The sequence below is a fragment of the Urocitellus parryii genome, chromosome 8, assembly GCF_045843805.1.
Source record: "Urocitellus parryii isolate mUroPar1 chromosome 8, mUroPar1.hap1, whole genome shotgun sequence".
Lineage (NCBI taxonomy): Eukaryota > Metazoa > Chordata > Mammalia > Rodentia > Sciuridae > Urocitellus > Urocitellus parryii.
Window position 1 is genome coordinate 79,022,797 of NC_135538.1, and position 25,021 is coordinate 79,047,817.

Sequence of the window (25,021 nt, forward strand, 5' to 3'; positions counted from 1 at the left end):
ACTTTTTTAAAAAATTTTAAGTTGTTGATGGACCTTTATTTTATTCATTTATTTATATGCGGTCCTTAGAATTGAACCCAGTGCCTCACACATGCAGGGCAAGTGCTCTACCACTGAGTTACAACCCCATCCCAAGACTGATAGTATTTTTAAAGGGAGGAAACTAACACAGAGCTTACACTTCAGGGTTTGTGGGGATGTCTTATATGAATGTTGTCTATAGATTTTGGTTTTGCTGTCTAGTTTTTGTCAATGATTTGGATTAATTGAATAATTGTTGCTGATGCCACCATTTTTTCTAGAGTAAGATTTTTAATGTTTAAAGAAAACAATTTGTGTACGAAAGTCCTTTTCTTTAATGATCTCTATTGTGTTTGTTTGGATAATATTACTTTATAATGTTCCAAATTTAGAGATTGGCTGTGGGAGAACTAACTGAAAATGGTTTGACATTAGAAGAATGGTTACCATCAACATGGATTACAGATACTATTCCCCGAAGATGTCCATTTGTGCCACAGATGGGTGATGAGGTACTTTTAAACTTTTTAATTATTCTTTGTTTTTTGTTTTGCTTGTTTGTTTGAGTAATAACCTGGAATATTTTATAGTTCTCGAAACACAACTATAGAAGATTACAACAGGTTTATACAAATAACTCATTCACAGCTGTGTATGGAGAAAGTACATTTAGGAGGAAAGGGTTAACAATCTTTTTTAAGACTGCTATAAATTTTTAATCATCTAAATATTATAAGAGAAAGGAAGCTTTGTTGACATTTATTGCCAGTTGTGGTGGCACGTGCCTGTAATACCAGCAACTCAGGAGGCTAAAGCAGGAGGATCACAAGTTCAAGGCCAACCTGGACAATTTAGCAAGACCTTGTCTCCAAAAAAAAAAAAAGGTTGGGGATGTAGCTCAGTGGTAAAGTCCTTCTGGGTTCAGTCACAAGTAATGCTTTTTTTTTCTTTCAAAACAAATATTTTTTTTTTCCTAAAGGAATATATTAAATATATTAATATATTTGTTTCTCTTAATTTAAAAATTATATAGCATGTTACAATAAAATTTAGCTTTTTTGCATATAATTTTATTTCAAAATATTTCATTTACCCATATGTTCATATTTGTTTCTAAAATCTATGGTCTTAGAATAAGAACTATTATTTATTTTATTTAAATTTTTATCTTTGGCAGAGTTGGGATCAAACTCAAGGCTGCATATCAGTTAGGCAAGGGCCTTACAACTGAACTATACTTCAACTCTCTATTTGATTGTTACCTCTTGCTGGGCATGGTGTCCCTAGCCTGTAATCTCAGTGTCTTGGGAGGCTCACATTTTCAAAGCCAGCCCCAGCAACTTAATGAGACCCTGTCTCAAAAAGGGGCTGGGAATGTGGCTCAGTAGTTGAACCCCTCTGGGTTCAGTTCCCAGGACCAAAGATAAAAACTGGCACTCCCATTTTAGCCTGTATACTTATAAATTTAGAATGAAAATGTAAGGATTTAGATCATAAGTTCTCACCCAGGGTCATATTTCCTTATTTTATACCCAGACATAGTGTTATCTGGTGTCTGTTAACATGAGTAACAGTAATAAAAACTGAAAAAAGCTGCTTTCGTAAAGCACTCTAAATTTGTACTGAAGTGGTAACTGACAGTTAAACAAGGAAAACAAACTTTTAATACAAGAGTGACTCTAAAGGAAAGTATAGAATAATTTTTTTTAGAGCTGCTGTTTGCATCAGAAGATTTGAGGAACTTGGAGCATTACCACACTGTTATGGTATAGGTGAAATATAATGATTGGTCTTACAGATCCTACAGCATTAAGGAGAGACTAAATACATTTACTATGGTATTTCAAGATTGTCAGAAAGTTTGTAATTCCTGATTAAATGATTTCCTTTGAAATTGTTTCCATTTTATTTTTGGGTGCTGGTGTTTGAATACTTAAATCCTTTTTATTCAGCTCCATTCCTGCATTTGAAGTTGCAGACAACTGAATTAGTAATGAAGAGAATGAAAGTAATAGGAAAAGTGGCTATTCCAAAGTATTACTAAGATCTTAATAGCATTTTTCAACAAGCTTTTTAAATTTGTAGTACTGAGAATAATACTTGGTGTCAAACTACTGTGTTCAAGTAATTGACAGTTGTTAGACGTCACCTAAACTTGATCTTTATGAAATGAGAATAAACATATGCTGCACTGTCTTACTATCTGCTAAAATGTAAGAAAAAAGTAGGTGAACATGAATTTATTATGATTACTGGTTACAAGTGACTTTATTTTGCAAGAGAAATTAACTTATTTTGAACCTAATAAATGATGAAATAAAAAAAATGCCCCATCTTAAATTTCTAAGTGTATACTAATGTTATTTAGAACACTTTGGTTATGATTAAGTGATGCTGAGACAATTTAAGGAATTGAGGGGGGAAAGCCAGTATCAGAATTTCTATTAGTTCAGAAGACATGAGATTTTCTCTGCAATTTTAGTTGATATCTTACATTCTTGGAAACATCCAGATTTTTAAATTGTGGCTTTTATCTACTTTTTAGGTTTATTATTTCCGACAAGGACATGAAGCATATGTTGAAATGGCCCGGAAAAATAAAATTTATAGTATCAATCCTAAAAAACAACCATGGCATAAAATGGAACTACGGGTATGGTATTTATTATGTAACTATAAAGATTTATTTAGGGGTCATGGAAAAAAATGTATTAAGGGTTACTATTTTCACTATAAGAAACTGAATCATGAAGTTCCCTTGTTTAATTGAAGTGGTTTTGGAGATTAAAAGGGTTTGATTTTTCAGTCAAAGAAACTCAAGATTGAGTTTATATTCACTGATAAACTTTATAAATTGCGTACAAAATTTGATCATACTGAAAATTAGATAACACTAGTGTTTAAGGTAGACTTTATTTTGTCATCTGGATTTTATCAGCAGTAGTTCAAAATTATCTTGCATTCTTTGAAATTATATTGGAAAACTATTATACTTTTTTAAAAATTGCAGTACAACCTGTAAACCATAAAGTGCACATCTTAAATACATAGCTCAATTAATTTTTACATGTGCACAGAGTAATTACCATGCAGACGAATATTAAAACCAAGAAATTTTTCTTAGTTATGTTTAGCAATCTGTTTTGTGGTTTATTTTGTAAATGTGATTTCTTATTTTCTATATCTTAGGAACAAGAACTGATGAAAATAGTTGGCATAAAATATGAAGTGGGATTACCTACCCTTTGCTGCCTTAAACTTGCTTTTCTGGATCCTGATACTGGTAAACTGACTGGTGGATCGTTTACCATGAAGTAAGGACTATTGAAATAACCAGTGGTTTCTTAGTATTATAGATTGTTTTTCAAGATTCAGATAAATTTAAACATGTTTTGAATATTTCTTCCTAAAGTATGATCTAATCAATTCATTTCTATTTGTGCTTAGATACCATGATATGCCTGATGTTATAGATTTCCTAGTCTTGAGACAACAATTTGATGATGCCAAATATAGGCGGTGGAACATAGGTGGGTAATATATTCAGAAGTCATGGATGTTTGATATGTCTTTTTTTCAACCCAACAATTGATTTATTCTTTTTCATAATTTAGAAAAAGATATTTTGCCATTAATAATAATGTTAATAACAAAGTATGATATGTATTAGAAGTATTTTTAAGTTTTGTTTAAATTGAAAATACTTTAGTTGATGCTTAAGTTTCAAACCATTGTATCTCCTACATTTGGTAACTGTTTATAAGATTCTTTATAATTTTTTTTCAGCCTTTTTACATGTTGAATTAAATATTTATCCAAAAATATTAATAACAATTCATATTTGATATCAGAAGAAGTCTTGACAAAATAAGTGATAATTTGGATTGAGATTAATACTAAACTGACTTTATTATTTATTGTTGTTATTTCTGTTATAATTTTTAAAAGTAATATTTAAAAATAATGTTGTAAACAAGTTTCAAAGAAACCTTGAAATTATAAATATTTCCAGGCATTTAAGTTTTGTTAGTTTATGTACAAATGTTTGCTATGAATTAAGTAGTTGTTCTTGAGAATTTGAGATAAAGCCATTTTCATCTTGGAGTGCAGTCTGGTATGAAGATGGTACGTATGGTTTAGCAAAGCCCATCAATTGATATATTAGTTATCTTTTCTCCAGTGTCATTGGAAGACATTGGCATGGTGATTTATCGTTTATTGGTCTTGGTAAACTTAGCTTTAAAAAATAGAATGAGCCATGTGCTGTGGCGCACAACTATAATCCTATTGGTTTGGAAGGCTGGGGCTGAGGCAAAAGGATTGAAAGTTGAGGGCCAGCCTCAGCAATTCAGTGAGACCCTGTCTTAAAAAATAAAAAGGAGTGAGGGTGTGGCTCAATGGTAGAATGCCCCTGGGTTCAATCCCCAGTACCAAAAATAATAATTATTATTATTTTTACTTTAGCCTTTCCTCAGGAATTTTTTTTTTTTCAGTTTGGGGGGAGATTACAGGGGTTTGAACTCAGGGGCACTCAATCACTGAGCCACATCCCCAGCCTTTTTTTGTAATTTATTTTGAGATAGGGTCTCACTGAATTGTTAGCACTTCAATTTTGCTGAGGCTGGCTTTGAACTCTTGATCTTCCTGCCTCGGCCTCCTGAGCTTCTGGGATTACAGGCATGCATCACCACTCCTCTTTTCCTCAGAAATGTTTTAAGGCTTACTTTGAGAAACTTCATTTTTTTGCTTTATTATTAAGTCTACAGATACTGTTCATTATGGTTAAGCTTGTATTTTCCAATTCTTCTTCTTTAACCTAATGTCATCAGTCTGTGTAGGCTTGTAAATAGGTCTGTAAAACTCATAATTACCTTTACCGGAAAGCTTATGGTGTCAAGAACACTGTTTATAAAATGATAAGTATGCATATTAAATATCTCTCCCCCTACAGTGTTACCGATTTAACTCATTTTTTAATTAAGTGGGTCACTTTCTATGTTGCAGTTTCAGTGCCTTAGAGTTATACCTTAGGAAAACACAATTAACCACAGCAAACATACATTTCAGAGTAATGAGACAGCCTCTTTTCTTGTCCAGGTGACCGTTTCAGATCAGTCATAGATGATGCTTGGTGGTTTGGAACAATTGAAAGCCAGGAACCTCTTCAGCCTGAGTACCCTGATAGTTTGTTTCAGTGCTATAATGTTTGGTAAGGAAATGCTTGTATTTTTTTTTTATTAGGCCAGTCTTGCTTTGAAATATTTCTCCATTTATCAAGAAAGGGATATATTTCTTGCAAACACTGAAGGAATTATGTTATTTATAAAAATTGTAGATTGTTTTTAATTTAAAAATTTTCCTTTCTTAAAGCTGGGACAATGGAGATACAGAAAAGATGAGTCCTTGGGATATGGAGCTTATACCTAATAATGGTAAGTATATGTTAGACTTTATGCATCAACCTTATGGAGTTGATTTCTTATTTAAGAAATGTGGTTTGTTAACTCACTACCACATAAGGTTGTTGTGAAGATTTAACAGGAAACATTAATTCAGCAAATATTTGTTGTATTATTCATTCCTAAAAATGAGTATTTTAGGGACATTTTTTGTAACTCCAGCAGAATACTTAAAAGTATAACATAATAGTTAAAAGGTCATGCTTTTGAGTCAGATATAGATTCATATCCTCACACTGCCATTTTTCTATGTGATTTTGGCAAGTTCCATAGACTTAAAGCCTCAGTTTCTTAGGACTCAGCCTTTGATTATTTAAACAAATACCTTTCTTATAGGGCTGCTTTGAGGATTAAATGGCATCATGTGTATAAAGTGCTTATTATAGAGCCTGACACATGTAAGAGCTCAATGAAGAGGTAGTTGTAATTAATAATAACCATCATCTTGCATATTGTCTGACACACTCAGGATTTGGGAGTTAGCCCTAGGCAGTGAGTATGACATCTTCCTTGTACTGAGAAAAGGTGGGTATGGCTGAAGCATGGAGATTACATTTTCCTTTTATCTTATTACCTGTTTTGTTTCAATTTTTAAAAAATAACCACACATACAATTAAATATGCCTAAAAGGGATGAAAGGCAGATTACTAATGATTATTTTATAGAAAGTGGAATTAGGGGGACTTCATACATTATCTTTTACATTCCACATTATTTGAGTTGTTAATAATGTGTTATTTTTGCTATCAGATAAAAATTAAGATCTTTAAAAAAGAATAAAATGTCTGATTTGTAATATAGTAGAAATAATCATTTACAAATGGAATCGCTTAGTTGTTATTGTTACTCTAAAAAGTCAGAAAAGATAGAACTCTTGGAGAAGTTAACTTAGTCTGTTATTAGAGCCCTTTAAAACTACAGAAAACCAACTTGTAAACATTACATGTCTCATCTGGTTTTGTCCCTCTTCCCTAATGAAAGTTTGAATTTGAAGTCACATTGGACTATATTGAGTTCAATAATAGAGCTAATATGAGAGTAGTGAAACAGGTGTTGTAATACCTTAGCTATTTATAAATGAATTAGTGACACTGATTTATTAAACTCTTCATATATAAATATATCTCTGTGTGGTGTTGGTGGGATGTTATATTTGTGTTCAGAAAGAGTTTAGTTACAGTGCAAGGAAGAAGAGTTTTATACACAAACATTGGCATATTTCCCAGATGAAGTCTAGTCCAAAGGAATTATTACCTGGCATATTTGTAGATTTTTGTCATCACCACTCTCTAATGATTTCCTTAGCTAAAATGTTAAAGCTTTAGACATGTGAAAAGCTTACTTTTATCACTTCAGAGCAAAAAAAAATACACACACACAAGGATTATCTATTAGTATTCACAATTCTGTTTCTACATTAGAAAATTTGAGGCTTTGATTGAAGTATTTTTGAGAAATGTTTTCTTTAGTTTCACCTCAAGTGTGGTTTATTAAACTAAATGTAGCAATTATGAAATGATTTAGAAAACTTTGAAATTTGCATCTTTTTATAGAACTGTTTTCTCTTACCTGTAACTAGAGTACAGAGCAAGTTTTCAGGTATAATTTTGGAGGAATAATCATGATCATTTAGAAAATAATTTATAAATTTAGGATCCTTTTTAAAATAATTTAAATTTTATTGACCCTTGAAATATATTTTCCTTTACGAAAATGAAGAATATATTTACCAAATCTTTATAAAATTAGACTTTAATTTTGTGACATCATTAAATTTACTTTCTAAACGTAATCTAAACACTAATTGCCAAATTTTCACCTATCTATTTTTCTATTTTTCAGCTGTATTTCCGGAAGAACTAGGTACCAGTGTTCCCTTAACTGATGTTGAATGCAGATCATTAATCTATAAACCTCTTGATGGAGAATGGGGTACCAATACCAGGGATGAAGAATGTGAAAGAATTGTTGCAGGAATAAACCAGTTGATGACACTAGGTAACTATCCACAACAGAAGTATAGAAGATGAGGCGGGGATGCAGGAGAGCAGGAAGCAAACTACAGTAAAAATACTGTGCCAACAAAAAATAAATAAATTCTACAGTGCTTTTCAAGCATTTCTAATAGGAATCTTTTCTTGAATGAGATCTTAATGCAAGATTTAAGTATGTAAAACAGATATAAATCACATTTCTCAGCTGAATTTCAGAATAAAGGCCTTTTATAAATGCCAGAAGTATCTGAAAAATCTGGATCCTCCACAATCCAATTTGAAGAGCCTTGGCATATTCAAGCCGACATGTAAACTGGAGGAGTATAAGAAGCTAGATTTTAAATATATAAACAGTTGTACCAGTTTCCCCCCAACTATATTAATCAAACATAAGAGAATCTTTTTAAGGGGAGAGAAGGAGTATGAACTGAACTGTATTGTTTTAAAAAAATAAGCAATAACTACAAAATTTGATTATCTAGACTCGGCTTCCAAAGTAACTCAGCTAGTATGGTGGCTTATATCAACCCATTCTGGCAGTGAGTAATCAGCTTCAAAAAGTTTAAAGACATGAGTAAAAAGAGTTGAAGATAATGGGAACACAGATTGTAGGATATTCAAATCTGAAGGCTTTTGTTTTTTGAGGTGCTGTGAAATCAAACCCAGGGCCTTGTACATGCTAGGCAAATGCTCTATCACTGAGTTATATCCTCAGCCCTTGCAAAATGGCAACAGTTTTGTAAAAGTGGCCCTACAAATACTGTCGTAAGAAGTAGTTTTATATGTGAATGAATAAAATAATATAGAGAGTAGTTTTAACTATATCTGGTTTTTGCTCTACCAGTTTACTTTGTGCCTTTCAATCAGTTATATTGAGTCAAAAACTTCTGAATCTGTTTCCTTCTCTCTCATTACCTAATATTTCACAGAATAATGTAAGAATGAGATAAAGTGGTAAGGTTTGAGAAAGGTCATGTTCAAATGCAACATGCTAATGATAGAATGGCTTTATCAAATATACAGATTCAGGATGACTGGCTATTGAAGAAATATGTGTGTGTTTTGAATAAGTCAGTTTTAGGAATTTTTTATAAATTTATTAGGATATTTGCCTTAATTTGTCTATGGATAAAAAAAGAAATCCCCAGAATTTTAACAATGTTAATGTAGGTTTAGTAAAAAATGACACTCTTTATGTCAGTTAAATTATGTAATTTTAATGAAAAGATAATGCCAGACTGATGTCTGTGTGAGTTAGGACTTAGTCTAAAATTCTAGCAGAATTCTTTTTGAATTATTTTGAACATAAAAAAATAAATTTTAAAATTTATTTATTTTAGATATTGCTTCAGCATTTGTGGCCCCTGTGGATCTGCAAGCTTATCCCATGTACTGCACTGTAGTGGCATATCCAACGGATCTAAGTACAATTAAACAAAGACTGGAAAACAGGTTTTACAGGTTAGAATCATTTGTGGATACTACCAAAAGGAAGCTAAATGATTCATTCTTTCACTCTTTGGCCAGTCTTCTACAGCTTTGTTCTTAACTTTTTATGTTTACAAATGTACATATATATCACCTGGGGAACATGTTGAAAGGATCTGATTTAGTAGATTTGGAATAGGATATGATATTATAAATTTCTAGCAAGTTGACTATAATCTTGATTCTGCTTGTTTAGTTGAATGTGATTCCTGGATACAATTTTTTCTAGATGTGATATGACTTCATGCTCATTTTCTTAATATAAATCTAAAATGAATCTAGACATTACCAAATGTATTCTGGTGGGTGAGGCACTCCTGGTTGAGAACCATTGCAGTAAAGAAAACTAAGATGATAGACTTTAGGTTTAAAAGATTTTTCTGATCTTGCTGTGTGTGCTTGCTATTGAATCATTGATGATTTGTCAAAAGCAAGAGATGAAAAGGAAATCTCCTGTGACCCCCATGATATGTTTCACTCAGTCATCTACTCTAAGCATTTTTCAATATCTCGTAGAAGTTTAAGATAAAACATGAAGAATAAATTTATAACTGTGTTCCCAGAACTAAATTACTAAAGGTTAAGATTTATACTTAGTACTTCAGAAATTGGAACAAGACATGGGAAGATTAGAGGGAGAGATAGAAATATTCATATACACTGGTGGTTGGACTACAGCTGGAAAGATAAGGAGCTGACATCTCTGACTATTGCTGTTATGTTCTTTCTCATAGAAAAAAGTGTACTTAATTATTTCAATGTACATTATAGCTTACATAGACTTTTTTTTGCATTAGCCAGTTTGAAACTTGATACATATATAAATTAGAAATCACCTATTTTTTAACCTGATAATATAGTTGTAAACTTGAGTTGTGTTCATATGTAATATAGTGATGCCTTCATGTTGTATTTCACACCTTAAAATTTTTTCCCCTCTTCTTAAACTTTGTGTTTTTCTTTTCTGATTTTTTCAGTGTCTGTGAAACTACTAGTAATAGTAGTTTACCCTGCTAGTAATAATCTAGTGCCCTATTTTACAGTTTTCTATGTGGTACACTGAAGATGTCTATGATTCTTTTATTAGAATGAGCCTTGTGAATCAACTTGAAATGTACATTTTCTCTATATGCTTCTATATCCACAATTATATGTAACTTTTTAAATGTATTCTTTATTAATTCAGGCCACAATTGGATGATATTCTCAGAGGTTGATTTTTTTTCTTTACTTTCAGAAATAAAATTACAAAGCACCAGAACAATTTAGCATTGTCAATAGAACGTTTAGAAAATAATTCTCAGTTTTCTTGTAACACACTCATGTTTTTATGTGTTTTATCTCTTAAGCAGAGATTACCTTCTAGTTTTTACATGTCATTTGATTACTAGCTCTATAATTAGATTAAGATTGTTTCCTTTTATATATACAAGTTAGAGGTATTTATTTATTTATTTATTTATTTTAAAGGTACATGACAGAAATATGTAAAGCAAAAACTAAGAACTTGTTTTTTTGACTCTAGTCCTACCTTTTCCCCTACAGACATTTCCCCCGCTGAAAAGTAGGCATTGTTAATAGTCTAGTGTCCAGTTCTAGACATTTTCTTTATAGATAATGTCACTCCTCTTTTTTGTCCTCTAAAACAAATGGGATTGTGCTTTTTGAAAATAGCTATTTAAGGTGTGAATGATGTAATTGGATTAAGACTGAAATTCAGAAGTTAGAATGTCTTAGTTTTAAATTGTGTATACATATTTCTAAATATGAGGTTAAGACACATATTTTGTTTTTTTAAAGGCGTGTTTCTTCCCTGATGTGGGAAGTTCGATATATAGAGCATAACACACGAACATTTAATGAGCCGGGAAGCCCAATTGTGAAATCTGCCAAATTTGTGACTGATCTTCTTCTACATTTTGTAAAGTGAGTTACTTATTCATATTTAATTATAATAGCTATGATTAATGGCTTTTAAAATGTAAAATGTCAGACTGTAAAATACAATAATTTTCTACACGTATAATGCTGTCACATATAGTTTCTCAAAATACAAAGCCTGTGTACTAAGAAAAAAATTTGTAATGTAAAGGAAGTGCACTAAAAACATTTAGTCATAAAATCATAAAAATGCATTACATTTGGGCTGGGGATGTGGCTCAAGCGGTAGCGTGCTCGCCTGGCATGCGTGCGGCCCGGGTTCGATCCTCAGCACCACATACCAACAAAGATGTCCGCCAAGAACTAAAAAATAAATATTAAAAATTCTCTCTCTCTCCTCTCTCACTAAAAAAAAAAAAAAAAAAAAAAAAGCAAAGCATTACATTTGTATTCTGTACTTAAAAAAAAACATTGATCCTTTTCTCATTTCTCAGTTCATTGGATAGTAATAAAAATCAACTAACCATGTAATTTTTTATCTTCATTAACTCTCTCAATCTTACAGGTGGTAAAGATCATTAGCTAAAATTTTTGATTGAGTGAACTAATTGGAGGTAACATATACAAGATTTTTTTAATATATAGAGATGAGAGAGAGAGAGAGAAATTTTTTAATACTTATTTTTCAGTTTTCAGTGGACACAACATCTTTATTTTTATGTGGTGCTGAGGATGGAACCCAGTGCCCCACACATGCCAGGCGAGCACGCTACCGCTTGAGCCACATCCCCAGCCCATATATATACAAGATTATTAACAGGTATTTAGGTAATCCAGTCAGATACTGAATTTTCAAAAGTCTTTTTCCTCAATTAGGTTTATTTCCTTGTGTATTGATTCTATAGCAAGAGTGATAAGTATAGTTTAAGGCAAAAGTACCTTTCCTTCCTTATTTTGTGGATTTTATATAGCCATAAAATGAATTGAGCCTTCTAAATTGAAGCCAGAGACATGAATCATGTTTCTGTGCAAAAAGATTGTTCTAATTTTCTATTGAATTTACTATTTATATTAATATATATTATATTAGATTTCCCCCTCCTCCCTTAGGTTAAGAAGAGGTAACAGTGTATTTAAATACCTTAATTCAGGTATTATCAGCTTCCACTTTTATGTAAGGGGATTATTCAGGCTTTTTTCCTTAACTTTTTCCAGCTTCATTCTCTTTTTTTAACGTAATCTTAGGATCTTTTTTCCTGGGAATATTTGTTTTGTGTGTTGTGTTTTTTTTTGCTAAGAAATGCAGGTAGGTATAAGGGAAAAACAAAACAACAACAATTAGCAAGATAAACTCTGTGTCCTTCCTCTACATTATTCTCTAAGAACTCTTCCTTTCCAGATGGTTTTAGGGACTTTATTGCTATGCTTTTGCTCTTTTTCAGTGAATTTAGTAATCAAACATTAGTTAAGAACTCTTTGTAATTTTAAAAGTGTTATAAGCATATGTATATACATCTCTTTTCAGAGATGAATTCACAGAATCACATGATATAAAATATTCATGTCTCAGTGAAGTAATTTAGATGAAAATTGTTTTTACATTTTAAATAGTCGGAAAATGCATTTCTTTCAGATTTTGAAAATGCAAATTAAGGTAATATTTCAAGCATTTATATATATGTATTTAAAAAATAAATACCTGGTACATGTTTAATTTGTTAAAAAACATTTTTAGCTGACAGTAATTTTGAAAATGTAAATTATTCTTTGAAATTTTGATCATGGTATTTTTTAATTGAGTTACTTGGCAAAATTTCATGCTCTCAATGTATACAAACTTGGAGAAAGAAATAATCATATTTTTACCCTTTTAATACAGTTTCATAGGCCAGTAAACATGAAGTTGAAATAACATAAGGAATACTGCGATAAATAACAAAAGAATTGTGTGAAAGTTTACATGAGGACAGGTCACTTCTAGTTTTGAAAGTGGAGATTCAAATACACAGAAGTATTTAAGAAGATGTTATGAACAAGGTAGATACTGATGTATTCAGGATAAATTACATGAAAAGAAAAGCCATTCCAGGGTTAAGCAGTAGCCTAAGGTAGGAAAGTAAAGCATTATTAAGAGGAATATTAGTTGGTGAAGTAGACAGTATAGGAGTAGAACTTGTAGGAATATAGTGCTAAGTTGGGGACAGAGCATGGTAGGCATTAAGTGCCAACCTGAGGAACAAGACTTTTATTTACTTTTTTTTAAAGTATTTATTTTAGTGCTGGGGATTGAACCGAGGGACACTTAACTACTGAGCTACATCCCCTTTTTAAAATATTTTATTTAGAGGTGGGGTCTCACTAAGTTGCTGAAGGCTTGCTAAAATGCTAAGGCTGGCTTTGAGCACAGGATCCTCCTGCCCCAGCCTCCTGAGCCTCTAGGATTACAAGAGGAACTAGACTTCTAAAATATAGAAAAGAGACAAAGGCATAAATAGCACATTGGCTTATACCAAAGAGAAGGTGATAAGGGCATAATTTGTGGAAGTGAGAAAAGGATAGATGCCAAGATATTTTTGAGAATAGAATTCTGTTTGGACTGCTCTTTGGGTTTTGAGAAAGCAAGGGACAAATAGTGAAAATCCAAGATTTTCATTACTGTTAGAATGGTGTGCTGTTTAAAAAAAGAAAAAGAAAGAAAATTAAAAGACAGAGAGATTGGGGAGTGACAATTAGGTTTAAACAATGAATTTTAGGTGATGGTGTCAAGATGACTAAGGACAAAAATTTATGGAATGTCTCTATTTAAGAATGAATAAAGGAATGAGAACATATGGGGTGTATTAGCTTTACCTTGAAGCCAAAGGAATGGAAGACAGCATTCCAGGCATAGCAGCAACCTTAGCAAATTCATTCGGCAGTCAAAAATTGGGTTTGACACAATTAAATAATCCAGGGGTAAGGATGACACAGGGTATATTGTGTGTGTCTTGGGTATCCATGTCAACAAATGCAGAAATGCTTTAGCCTCAATTTTACCCTTAAAATCTGGTTTTAAGAACAAAGGAAAAAAAACTCATGACTTTAGTCTTACTTATTAACTTTTTCTTGCTGTTTAGGGATCAAACTTGTTATAACATAATTCCACTTTATAATTCAATGAAGAAGAAGGTTTTGTCCGACTCTGAGGTATGTGACATTTTATTATGATTACTACTTATATAAAAAAGAGATTTACATACATACATATTACAGTTTTCAAGTAAAAACTGTTCTGAAAATTATTGTTTTCTCAGTACTATTGTTAACTTTTTAATAAAATGGTATTCAGTATTTTATTGTTAAAGTTATAAAAGGGAGACTTTTTAATGGGTCATTAAATTACCCCAGCGTATATATTGAGGTTTCTAAAGTATAAAGGAAATAATTTCTAAATACACTATTGAGTGTAATGAAACCTAATATGTTTTATAAATTTGATTTATTCTGGCTTCAAAGGAAGAAGAGAAAGATGCTGATGTGCCAGGAACTTCTACCCGAAAAAGGAAGGTAATTAACTTTTGTTTTTTACAGAGGTTCTTTATAAGAATTAAAAATGCATTAAGAGCTTATTATTAATTTTTTAGCAGTCTTAAAGGCAGATTAAGTATTACTTTCAAATCAGTCCTAACGTTTTTCAGAACTAGTGGATGCTATGGATTTTTTTGTTGTGGTGGTTTGTATTATGGTATGTTATAAATTGAACATTTGTAATTTGAATACAAAACTCATAATGCTCCATGGATGCTTAAAAACTTTCATATTTTGGAGCATTTGGTTTCCAGATTTTTGGATCAGGAATGCCTAACCAGTGAAGTCTGCAATTAATCCCAAATCCAAAACACTTCAGGACCCAAGTGTTTCAAGTAAGGGATAATCAACCTGTCCCTAATTATGTAAGACTTCATTAAAAATTCAAAATTAAATCACATGATGTGGAACATGCCTAGGTTTTCATATACTCTAGAGGCTGAAGCAGGAGAATCAAAAGTTTGAGGCCAGTCTGGGCAATTTAGGGAGATCTTTTCTCAGAAATAAAAAGGGCCGGAGATGTAGCTCAGTAGTAAAATACTTGCCTAGCATGTCCCTGGCCCTGGGATCAATACCCAGCATGGGGTGGTAGGGATGGTGTACAATTTGTATTGTATAAGTGCTGTTTTATTAATATACTTGAATATTTTCATTTCAGGACCATCAGCCTAGAAGAAGATTACGTAATAGAGCTCAGTCTTATGATATTCAAGCATGGAAGAAACAATGTCAGGAATTGTTAAATCTCATATTTCAGTGTGAAGATTCAGAGCCTTTTAGACAGCCAGTAGATCTCCTTGAATATCCAGTAAGTTATTTTTGAAAATATTATCTGTACACTTTTAGTTTGCTACATATCTTATATATAATAGCGGGTTATTTATATGCCTATAATTTATTTCTTCATTATTTCACGCATGTTCTTATTATCCATTTGGTTATATAGAAAAGCTAAGTTAAATAGTGTAATAAAATGGAAAGAGCCCTGACTTTTAAGTATCTAAAGAATTGTATTATAGTCTTGGCTTTGCTCTTACTAGTTTTTAATCTTTGAGCAAATCACATATCTCCCATCTGTATATTATTTTTACTAATTTTTCTCTTTCACACACTAATTTCAAGAATTTAGCATAGCTAGGAAACAAATAATGAAACTTTGTTATAGGGTTATAGAGAAGAAATGAGAAAAAAATATATATATAGCTTTCAAACAAACAGTGAAGCATTATATACAAATGTAAGGTGGCATATTATATATACTTTTTTTAAGTTATGCCAATGTATGATCTAAATATTTATTTTTTCAAGCCATCATAGCAATCCAAATTTAGCTTAGTGATTTTTATTCCTTTAACAAGTTATTAAAGATTGTATAATTCAAATAACATGCATGATTTCAAGTGAAAATATAAATTGATTTATAAGACATCATACCTAGATGTGGTATCATCTGATTTCATTATCTGTTTTTTTTTTTTTTATCCTTTTTAGTTATATATAGCATTAGGATACATTATGACATAATCATAAAAGCATGGAATATAACTTGCTCTTACTCAGTCCCCAGAACTTATCTCCTCTCTCCCTCTACTCCCCTGGCTCTACTGATCTTTCTGAAATACATTTGTGGCTTTTTTTTTTTTTTTTAATTAGTGCCTTGTGGATATATTTGATGTTGGAATTCACTGTGCTATATTCATGTATGTATATATGAAAGTTTGGTCAGATTCATTCCATTCTTTTGCCCTTTTTCCATCTCTTCTTCCTCCCCTTCAATCCCCAATCATCTTTGTCTGCTCTAGTGATCTTTCCTGTATTTTGATGAAACAGCCCCCACATACACACTTTTTTTCTTTCTGTCTTTCGCCAGTTATAGGTGAATGATTTGGTCAAACACAGTGTAGTTAGACTTTGCTGAAGATGTTGTAGACCTTTTTCTTAATACCTCGTACTAAAAATTTGTAGACATCAGATGTAAAACTAGATTCTGAAAGGTGGAGACAAAGTAGATAGACTGGGCTCTCAGGACCAACTGAATAGTGCGTTCTCCTGGGTTTTGCTTTCTCATTATATATATCTCACTCAAGATATTGGAGAAGCTATTAACCTAAAAATGCTAATAAACACTGATGATAAAGGTCCCTCAGTTAGCTCTATCTTTTTTTCTCTAGAAGAATCAGCAAAGGACCAGACTAGCAATACAGAAAACTGATACATACTGCTGTACTTCAGCCAAATAACAGAAAAATAACTGTGCCCCTTATACCTTTCCCATTATCAAAGATTAGTGGAGAGGCCACCTTTTTTTCTTCCTTCAGATACCAGTGGAGACTATAAGGGAAATAGAAAGTTCCACCCCTCTGGCAGTAATGAGGTACCTTTCCTCTTCTTCATTATGATAGTGTCAATAGAGGTCTAATGGATAGTTAGGCCTTTCATTACCCATAGTGTGGGTGGAGGCCCTGTAGGGAACAGTAACAAGGCATTACAACCTAGGTGTTATCAGTGGAAGTCTATGAAGGAATATGTGCTCCTATCCTTTCTTAGCAGTAACAAGGAAATCCTCTTCACTAGAATCTGACTTTCAAGGCAGTATTCCCTCTCCTCCCTCTGTCAGCAGCACACAGAGGAAGCCATCAACTAAAATACAGGCTTTTTAAAAGAATCATTTTTATACCCAAAATATGCAGGTTTCAACAAAAAAAATCATTTATTCCAAGACTTAGCACAATATTAACCCAGTTGAATGAAAAAAGTCAATCATTAAGTAGCATTATGAAAATATTTGAGTAGTAAAAATCATACTTGAAACAAAGAATAGTCTCAACAAAGCTCAGAACTGAATGAGATCTGGGTTTGTGGTTCAGTGGTGGAATGCTTGCCTAGCTTGTGTGAGGCACTGGGTTCGATTCTCAGCACCACAAATAAAGTCCATTGACAACTAAAAAAATATTTTAAAAAAAACTAAATGAAAATAATAATTACAGGAGAAAACAGAAAAGAATCTGTGAACTTGAAGATCAAAAAATAAGGGATAGATAATTTTCTATATTACACTAAAGCTGGTAAAATGTGCTTTTACTTTAATTAAATATAATTTTGAAAGTTACATTTAAAAATTATAGCATCTATTATGATTCTCAGTGTATATAGAAATATTTAAGACAGTTACATCATAAATGAAAAGAAAAAGGAACATAGGGGAATGGGGAGGTTTCTCTACTTCACTTGAACTGGTAAAATTTTGATGCCAGTAGTCTTTGGTGTATATATACCAAAATGTATTTAAAATACCTAGAATAACCATTTTAAAAAGCTGTTCAAAGAGATACAGGCAAAAACACTAGAAGTAAATCAAAATGGGAATTCTAAAACTTGTTCAGGTAACACACAAGAAGGTTGGGAAAAGTAAAAGACAAAAAAGGTAGAACAAAGAGAATACAAAAGTAAAATGACAAACTTCATTGAAATGGTACAGTGTGTCTCCAACCACAGTGAAATCAAACTAGAAATAATTAACAGGAAATTCTCCAAGCACTTACTAACTGAACAAAGCACTTCTAAATAATCCATGGATAAAACAGTTCTCCAGGGAATTTTTTAAAAATTACGTGAAACTCCATAAAAATGAATACAACATATCAAAATTTGTGGTATACAGTTAAAGCAATACAGGAAAATTTATAGCACTAAATGTATACTGAAGAATACATAGAAGTCTGGAATCTGCTTCTTCTTTAAGAATCTAGAAAAAGAATATTAAAATAGACCAAAAGTAAGCAAAAGGGAAATAATGGACCTGAAATCAGTGAAACTCAAAAACTAAAAGAAAAATATCCATGAAACCATAAGCTTGTTCTTTGAAAAGATCAATAAAAATTGATATACCTTTATTAAGATTTCCAAAGCTAACATCAGGTGCAGTGGCATGTGCCTGTCTGTAGTTTGACCTACTCAGGAGGCTGAAGCATCAGGATTACTTGAGCCCAGGAGTTCTAAACCAGCCTGGGGAACATAACAGGACCTTCTTCCCTCTCCTAAACATGATTTATGAAGCTAAGAGAAGATACAAATTGCTAGTATTGGGGATATAATCATAAACGTTGCACATATCAAAAGGATAATAAAGGAAACATTTAAACTACTACAAACAAATTTGACAACTTAGATGAAATGGACTAATACTTAAAAACTACCACAACTCATTCAATATAAAATAATAATTTTGAGTAGCCCTATAACGATTAGGATGTTTAACTTGGGTTTTTTTGGTGGTTGGTTGGGTTTTGGGTGGTGGGGGTGATTCTAGGAATTGAACCCTAAAGTGCTCTTCTACTGAACTACATCCCCAGCCTTTTTTATTTTTTGAGACAGGTTGGCCTTTGAACTTGGCATCCTCCTGCTTCAGCCTCCTGAGTTATAGTTGTGTGCCACCATATCCAGCAGGAAATTTAACTTGCAGTTCAGAAATTTCAAAAACAAATCATTAATCCCAGATGACTTCACTGAAAAATTCTACCACATATTTTAAAGAAGAATTAATAAAATTCTTCACAATCTCTTCCAGAAGATAAAATAGAATGAGCATGTCCTAACTCATTCTGTAATTCCAGTATTATCAAAACCAGACAAAAATAGTTCAAAGGAATAAAATGCAAAAACTCTTAATAACAGCAAATAGAACTCAGGAATTTAAAAAGTGATTATATACTGTGACCAAGTAATATTTATCCAGAGATTAAAGTTAGTTCAGTATTCAGGAAGCAGGCGGTATAATCTGTCATTTTAACAAGCTAAAGAAGAAAAACCACATGATATCAATTAATAACAGAAAAGGCATTTGACAAAATTTCATACTTATCCTAAAAAAAAGGACATTTAAGATAGGGTGTAGTAAAATCACTATGTCCATAAAAGCAACTAAAAACAAGCTTGGAAAGAAGAAGGTTATTGTCCTTGTCCCAGAGAAGGTAGGGGTCACCCTATACCACAGGGAAAACACCAGGTTTTGGTTAGGTGGCAGAAGGCAAGAGCTATGAAAAAACTTAGGAACCTTTTGTTGGGGATTTCTGTGGGAAAGGCAAAGCAAGTCAGAGTAAACAGCTTAGGGATTAAAGCCAGAGGTGCTCTACCACTGAGCTATAACCCCAGCCCTGTGGGCTCTGGAGTATACAGGTGGTCTCTAGTCTTGGCCTTAGGATAATTGAAGGGCAGTAGAAATGTTGATCTGAAGTTTGAGAATTGGAAAAGGTGGTAGTTGGAACACTATATTCAGGTTGGTTTGCATGTTCTCAGTTTTACCCTTTAGTATCTTTTATAGCTCACTGGTAAAGCACCCCTGGGTTTAGTCCCCAGTACAAAAAAAAAGAATTGGCTAGCCCTGGAAGAGCCCCCCCACCCCCGGGCCCCCCGCAGGTCGATAAGGCCACCAGATGCCAAAATACAGGCAATATAGCAATAAAATTGATCCTGTGATGAATTAGATGTCAAATAGACAAAAACGAATTATTTTAAAAACATGTCGCACCCTTCATGATACAAATTAAGAAAACTAAAAACAAAGGGGTACATTCACAAGGCAATAAAGACCATCTATTAAAAAAGCCCATAGCTAACATTGTGCATAACAGTAAAAAACTGTGTTTCTCCTGTTTTAAGATTGAAAGCATTTTAACTATTGTGTTCAACATAGTAGTGGTAATACTAGCTAGTGTAATTTTAAAAAGGAAATAAGCATATATGTTGGACAGGGAAAAAAAATTATAAAGGTAATAATTTCATCTTACATTGCACTTTCTTTACTTTATGATCAAATATATTATCATACTTTAAACTTGATTGTACAAAATATAATTGTTATACTTCAAAAAAAATAGTTAAATCTTCAAGGCTATTGAAAAGATGCAATGCTTTTTGTCCTTTGTAAAATATATCCTATTTTGATAATGATCACCATATGGTGTAAGATTATAACATTATCTGTTGCCCTTCTGCTTTCACTTGCCTCATTTATTGCTTTCAGGCTTTTGCCTTATTTTACCTACAATTGGGAAAATAGACACCTCAAGCAATTTGGTACTCATATATGGAATCAAGCACACTTTGTGAGAACTATTTACATTCATACTTCTTGATTACTTCAGAGCTCCCAATTATTGTACTGAAGTTGACATTATTAGAACTTCAGCCTTCACATCATTGGAATATTACCTTACTTTCATTGTTTATGTTTTATCAGTTATAATTTAACAGTTGTGTTTCAGTGAGTCAAGAGCATTTAAATTTTATGTTTTGGGGCTTTTTTAAAAAAATAAGAGCAATTATTAATAGTTCTAGAGCTTCTACTCATCATGAATCCTTGTACTGAAAATAATGCTTTGTGGTAATAATAATACTGCCTGTCTTCTCTCTCCTAGGACTACAGGGACATCATCGACACTCCAATGGATTTTGCTACTGTTAGAGAAACCTTAGAAGCTGGGAATTATGAGTCACCAATGGAGTTATGTAAAGATGTCAGACTTATTTTTAGTAATTCCAAAGCGTATACACCAAGCAAAAGATCAAGGGTATTTAATTTTATTTGCTTTATGTTTATCTAAAGGAAAAGTTGCCAAATGTTGCCTTTTTAAAAAATAGAGTAAAATTAACTTTCTATTGTGTTCTCTTTTTTTTAATTTTAACTTGTTATATATGACAGCAGAATGCATTGCAATTCATATTACCCATAGAGAGAACAATTTTTCATATCTCTGGTTATACACCTAGTAGAGTCACACCATTTGTGCCTTCATACATGTACTTAGCATAATGATGTCCGTCTCGTTCCACCGTCTTTCCTATCCTCATTTCCCTTCCTTATCCATCCCTCCCCTTTGCCTTTTCTAGAGTTCATCTAATCCTCCCATGCCCCCCACACCACCACCACATTATGAATCAGCATCCTTAAATCAGAGAAAACATTTGGCATTTGGTTTTGTGGGATTGGTTAACTTCATTTAGCATGATATTCTCCAACTCCATACATTAGCAAGTGCCATGATTTTATTCTCTTTTAATGTTAAATAATATTACATTGTGTATGTATACCACATTTTCTTTATCCATTCATCTACTTAAGGTCATCTAGGCTGGTTCCACAGTTTAGCTATTATGAATTGTGCTGCTATAAACATTGATGTGGCTGATCCCTGTAGTAAGCTGTTTTTAAGTCCTTTGGGTATAGACTGAGAGGAGTGGGATACCTGGGTCAAATGGTGGTTCCATTCTCAGCTTTCCAAGGAATCTCCATACTGCTTTCCATACTGGCTGCACCATATTGCAGACCTACCAGCAATATTTGAGTGTCCTTTGTTCCTCACATCCTCACCAACACTTATTGTTTGTATTCTTAATAGCTGTCATTCTGACTGTTGAGTTCTTAATAGTGTCCTGCTACTCCTTAGTTCCTCTATGAAGTAACACTGATATCGTTCTTTGGTGTTTAGGAATGGCTATTTTTCTTGAAGTAGTATGATTAATATCATCTACCGTTCTTTTTCCAAAGAAAGATACGCAAAGAATGATACATGACAGTGTAATGAGAAGGAGTAGATGCTAAATCTAGGTAGCAATGGAAAATGAATTCAAACCCTCAGGCATGGTTTTGATATGATACAGTTAATAATGAGTAGTTTTGTCAGTATGCACCATCTGAATTCAGAGTAGAACTTTTAAGAATCTCGAATCTTGGGAAATTTCTAATACAAACACAAAATTAATGGTGAAAATTTTTTAGTTTACTTTACCTCAATAAAGATTGGAAAAGTAATATAAAAGCAATATTTAAATATTGATAAAATTTACTAGAAAAATATTTAAGTTACAAAATTCACTAAATGGGCATTTTCCCTTACAGAGTGTTTGAACACAGTGTTGTGGGTTGTTTTTTTTCCCCATAGATTTACAGCATGAGTTTGCGCCTATCTGCTTTCTTTGAAGAACATATTAGTTCAGTTTTATCAGATTATAAATCTGCTCTGCGTTTTCATAAAAGAAATACTATAACCAAGAGGAGGAAGAAAAGAAACAGAAGTAGTTCTATTTCCAGTAGTGCCGCATCAAGGTATTTAATTTCTTTTCAGTGGCATTAAGTAATCTATAACTTTGTCATCTAAATGATAGAATTTGGTGTTTTTTTAATACTTCCTTTACTATTCCCTATATTGCAGAATGATATATTTGACATGCAAGTTCCTATGATGTGGAGGATTTTTAATCTTTTAAACTAAAGCTTTACTAGTGTAAGTGCTTAAATTCAAACTGCTAAATCTATACAGTAAAACAGCATTTTTAGGGTAGTGATGGCATCATGCTTTCTGTCATATAACTGTAGCATTTATGGCAATCCTTCACTAAATATTCACTTTTCAAAGGCTCACAACCATATGAAATCCACTACAAATCTCATATTTTAACATATTTCATAATAGCACAAATATTGAATCCAACAGTATTATAAAACTATTTTATTCATTCATAGAGCTGTAAGAATGATGAACAATGTGATCTTACTTACAGCCCTGAAAGGAAGAAAAGGATTGTAAAACCCCAGTTAAAGTCAGAAATCTCTACCTCTCCATTCTCTACACCTACACGATCAGTACCACCAAGGCATAATGCTGCTCAGATAAATGGTAAAACAGAATCCAGTTCTGTGGTTCGAACCAGAAGCAACCGAGTAATTATAGATCCAGTTATCACTACTGAGCAACCATCTACTTCATCAGCTGCAAAGAATTTTATTCCAAAAGCTAATACATCTGCAGTGCCAGGGAAAACAAGTAAGACAGTTTCTAAATTGAAGGGTGTGTGATGATTTTTTTGAATATTTTACTTTGCAGTGGGTTTGGATAATTTCCTGCAGATGCTATTGTCTTTTACTGGCTTTATTGTTTTCTCCATTTAAAAAAAAGTTTTTAATAAGAAAAAGAAAATTGATGTGTAGGAATATCAATGTAGAATAATGTTCAATAATAACAACAAACTGACCCAAACTGCCTGAAGTTAAATTCTAGGACATAGACGTGCTAGCAGTTTGCCAAGGCTTGCTTTCATAATCTTGAACTGCAGCTTCTAAAGAGGCTGCTGCTGTTAAGATTGTCTCCTTGGGTATGCCTTTTTCTTATTAGAAAGTAGGTTTCTTGGACTGGAGTTGTAGCTCAGAGTTAGAGCATTTGACGTGAAGCAAAAGAATCTGGGTTGGATCCTTAGCATTGGGGGAAAAAAGAGAGAGAGAGAATGTAGATTTTCTGAGGAAATTTTTAAGTATCCCTTAAGTTTTGATCCTTTGAATAATTTAAGCAAATCTATTAGACGGGGTCCCAAACTTTTTTAATCTTCTCTCTGTGTGTTTTAGTACTAGAAAATTCTGTGAAACATTCCAAAACCTTGAATACTCTTTCGAGTCCTGGTCAATCCACTTTTAGTCCTGGCACTAGGAATAATACTGCAAAAGAAAACGTGGAAAGGGAAAAACCCATCAAACGTAAAATGAAATCATCTGTACTCTCAAAGGCATCCACTCTTTCAAAGTCATCATCTGAACAAGGTAAGATGTTACTTATATCCTTTTGAGTATAGTAGATCTTTCTTACAAATGTTTTTTTTTTTTTTTTTTTTTTTTTTTTGGTGTGGTTGGATTTATTCTTTTTATCTACTTTTTGATTGCCTGCTTAAAAATCATTATAGTCTTTATTAGTTGATAAATATAGTAAGACACCCTTTGATTTGCAGTTTTATGTCAAAGGCAAACTATTTGTCATTAAATTTTTTAAAACATATAGAAATAATAACACATTCTAGAATAAAAGACTTTTAATATTTCTGAATATTACAAAATCTAAAGAAATAGATTCTCGGAGTTTAAAGTATATTTAGTTAACCTATTGAAACATTCTTTACTTTTCTAAAAAAATTTTGATTGTTATAGATTATAAAATATAATATACTCACCGGACACATTGACACATGCTTGTAATCCCAGCAGCTTGAGAGGCTGCAGCAGGAGGGTCATGAATTTAAAGCCAGCCTCAGCAATTTAGCAAGACACTGTCTCAAAATAAAACATAAAAAGGGCTGGGGATGTGGCTCAGTGGTTAAGTGCCCCTGGGTTCCATCCCTAGTACCCATCCCAGCCCAAAAAATACAGTACACTAACCTCTAATAATTCATTATGGTTGACTACAGTCAGGCTTCCAGTTTAATATATAACTGTTAGTTCCTTATAGTTAAGCTGCTGAGTTTTTTTGAAGTGCAATTTTTTTTTTGTTCTAAAGGTTTTATGTTTGAAAGATGGAGAAAATAACTCAATATACCATATGGCATGTTAAAAACGATATATATTCCTTACCTCAGACAACCCAATAATAAGCATTTTGTCTCATGACTTCCAAACTGTGTCTAAGACATTTCTTCTTCAATGTTTCTTTGTAGAAACCTCACTCAATTTAATATTATTGGTGAAATGTCCTCATATTGATTAATGGCATTGAGATCTCCTGTTTTCATAAGCTTATAATCAGGAAGTCATCCTAGCCTTCTCTTCAGCATCCATATCTATTCAGTAGTCT

At 32.5% G+C, this 25,021-nt stretch overlaps 1 protein-coding gene across 1 annotated transcript in view; it reads left to right on the top strand.

The window, feature by feature from the left end:
• The window catches only part of Phip (PHIP subunit of CUL4-Ring ligase complex), a 125,077-nt gene that overhangs the window by 93,323 nt on the left and 6,733 nt on the right, over positions 1-25,021 (top strand). The window contains exons 24-39 of the mRNA XM_026410453.2: positions 414-533; positions 2,567-2,674; positions 3,211-3,335; positions 3,469-3,551; positions 5,119-5,230; positions 5,392-5,453; positions 7,324-7,479; positions 8,816-8,936; positions 10,764-10,889; positions 13,961-14,030; positions 14,340-14,390; positions 15,070-15,219; positions 20,828-20,980; positions 22,352-22,515; positions 22,971-23,233; positions 23,809-24,000. Of these exons, the coding sequence (XP_026266238.1) occupies positions 414-533; positions 2,567-2,674; positions 3,211-3,335; positions 3,469-3,551; positions 5,119-5,230; positions 5,392-5,453; positions 7,324-7,479; positions 8,816-8,936; positions 10,764-10,889; positions 13,961-14,030; positions 14,340-14,390; positions 15,070-15,219; positions 20,828-20,980; positions 22,352-22,515; positions 22,971-23,233; positions 23,809-24,000 (2,056 nt within the window). The remainder of the gene's footprint in view (positions 1-413; positions 534-2,566; positions 2,675-3,210; positions 3,336-3,468; positions 3,552-5,118; positions 5,231-5,391; positions 5,454-7,323; positions 7,480-8,815; positions 8,937-10,763; positions 10,890-13,960; positions 14,031-14,339; positions 14,391-15,069; positions 15,220-20,827; positions 20,981-22,351; positions 22,516-22,970; positions 23,234-23,808; positions 24,001-25,021) is intronic.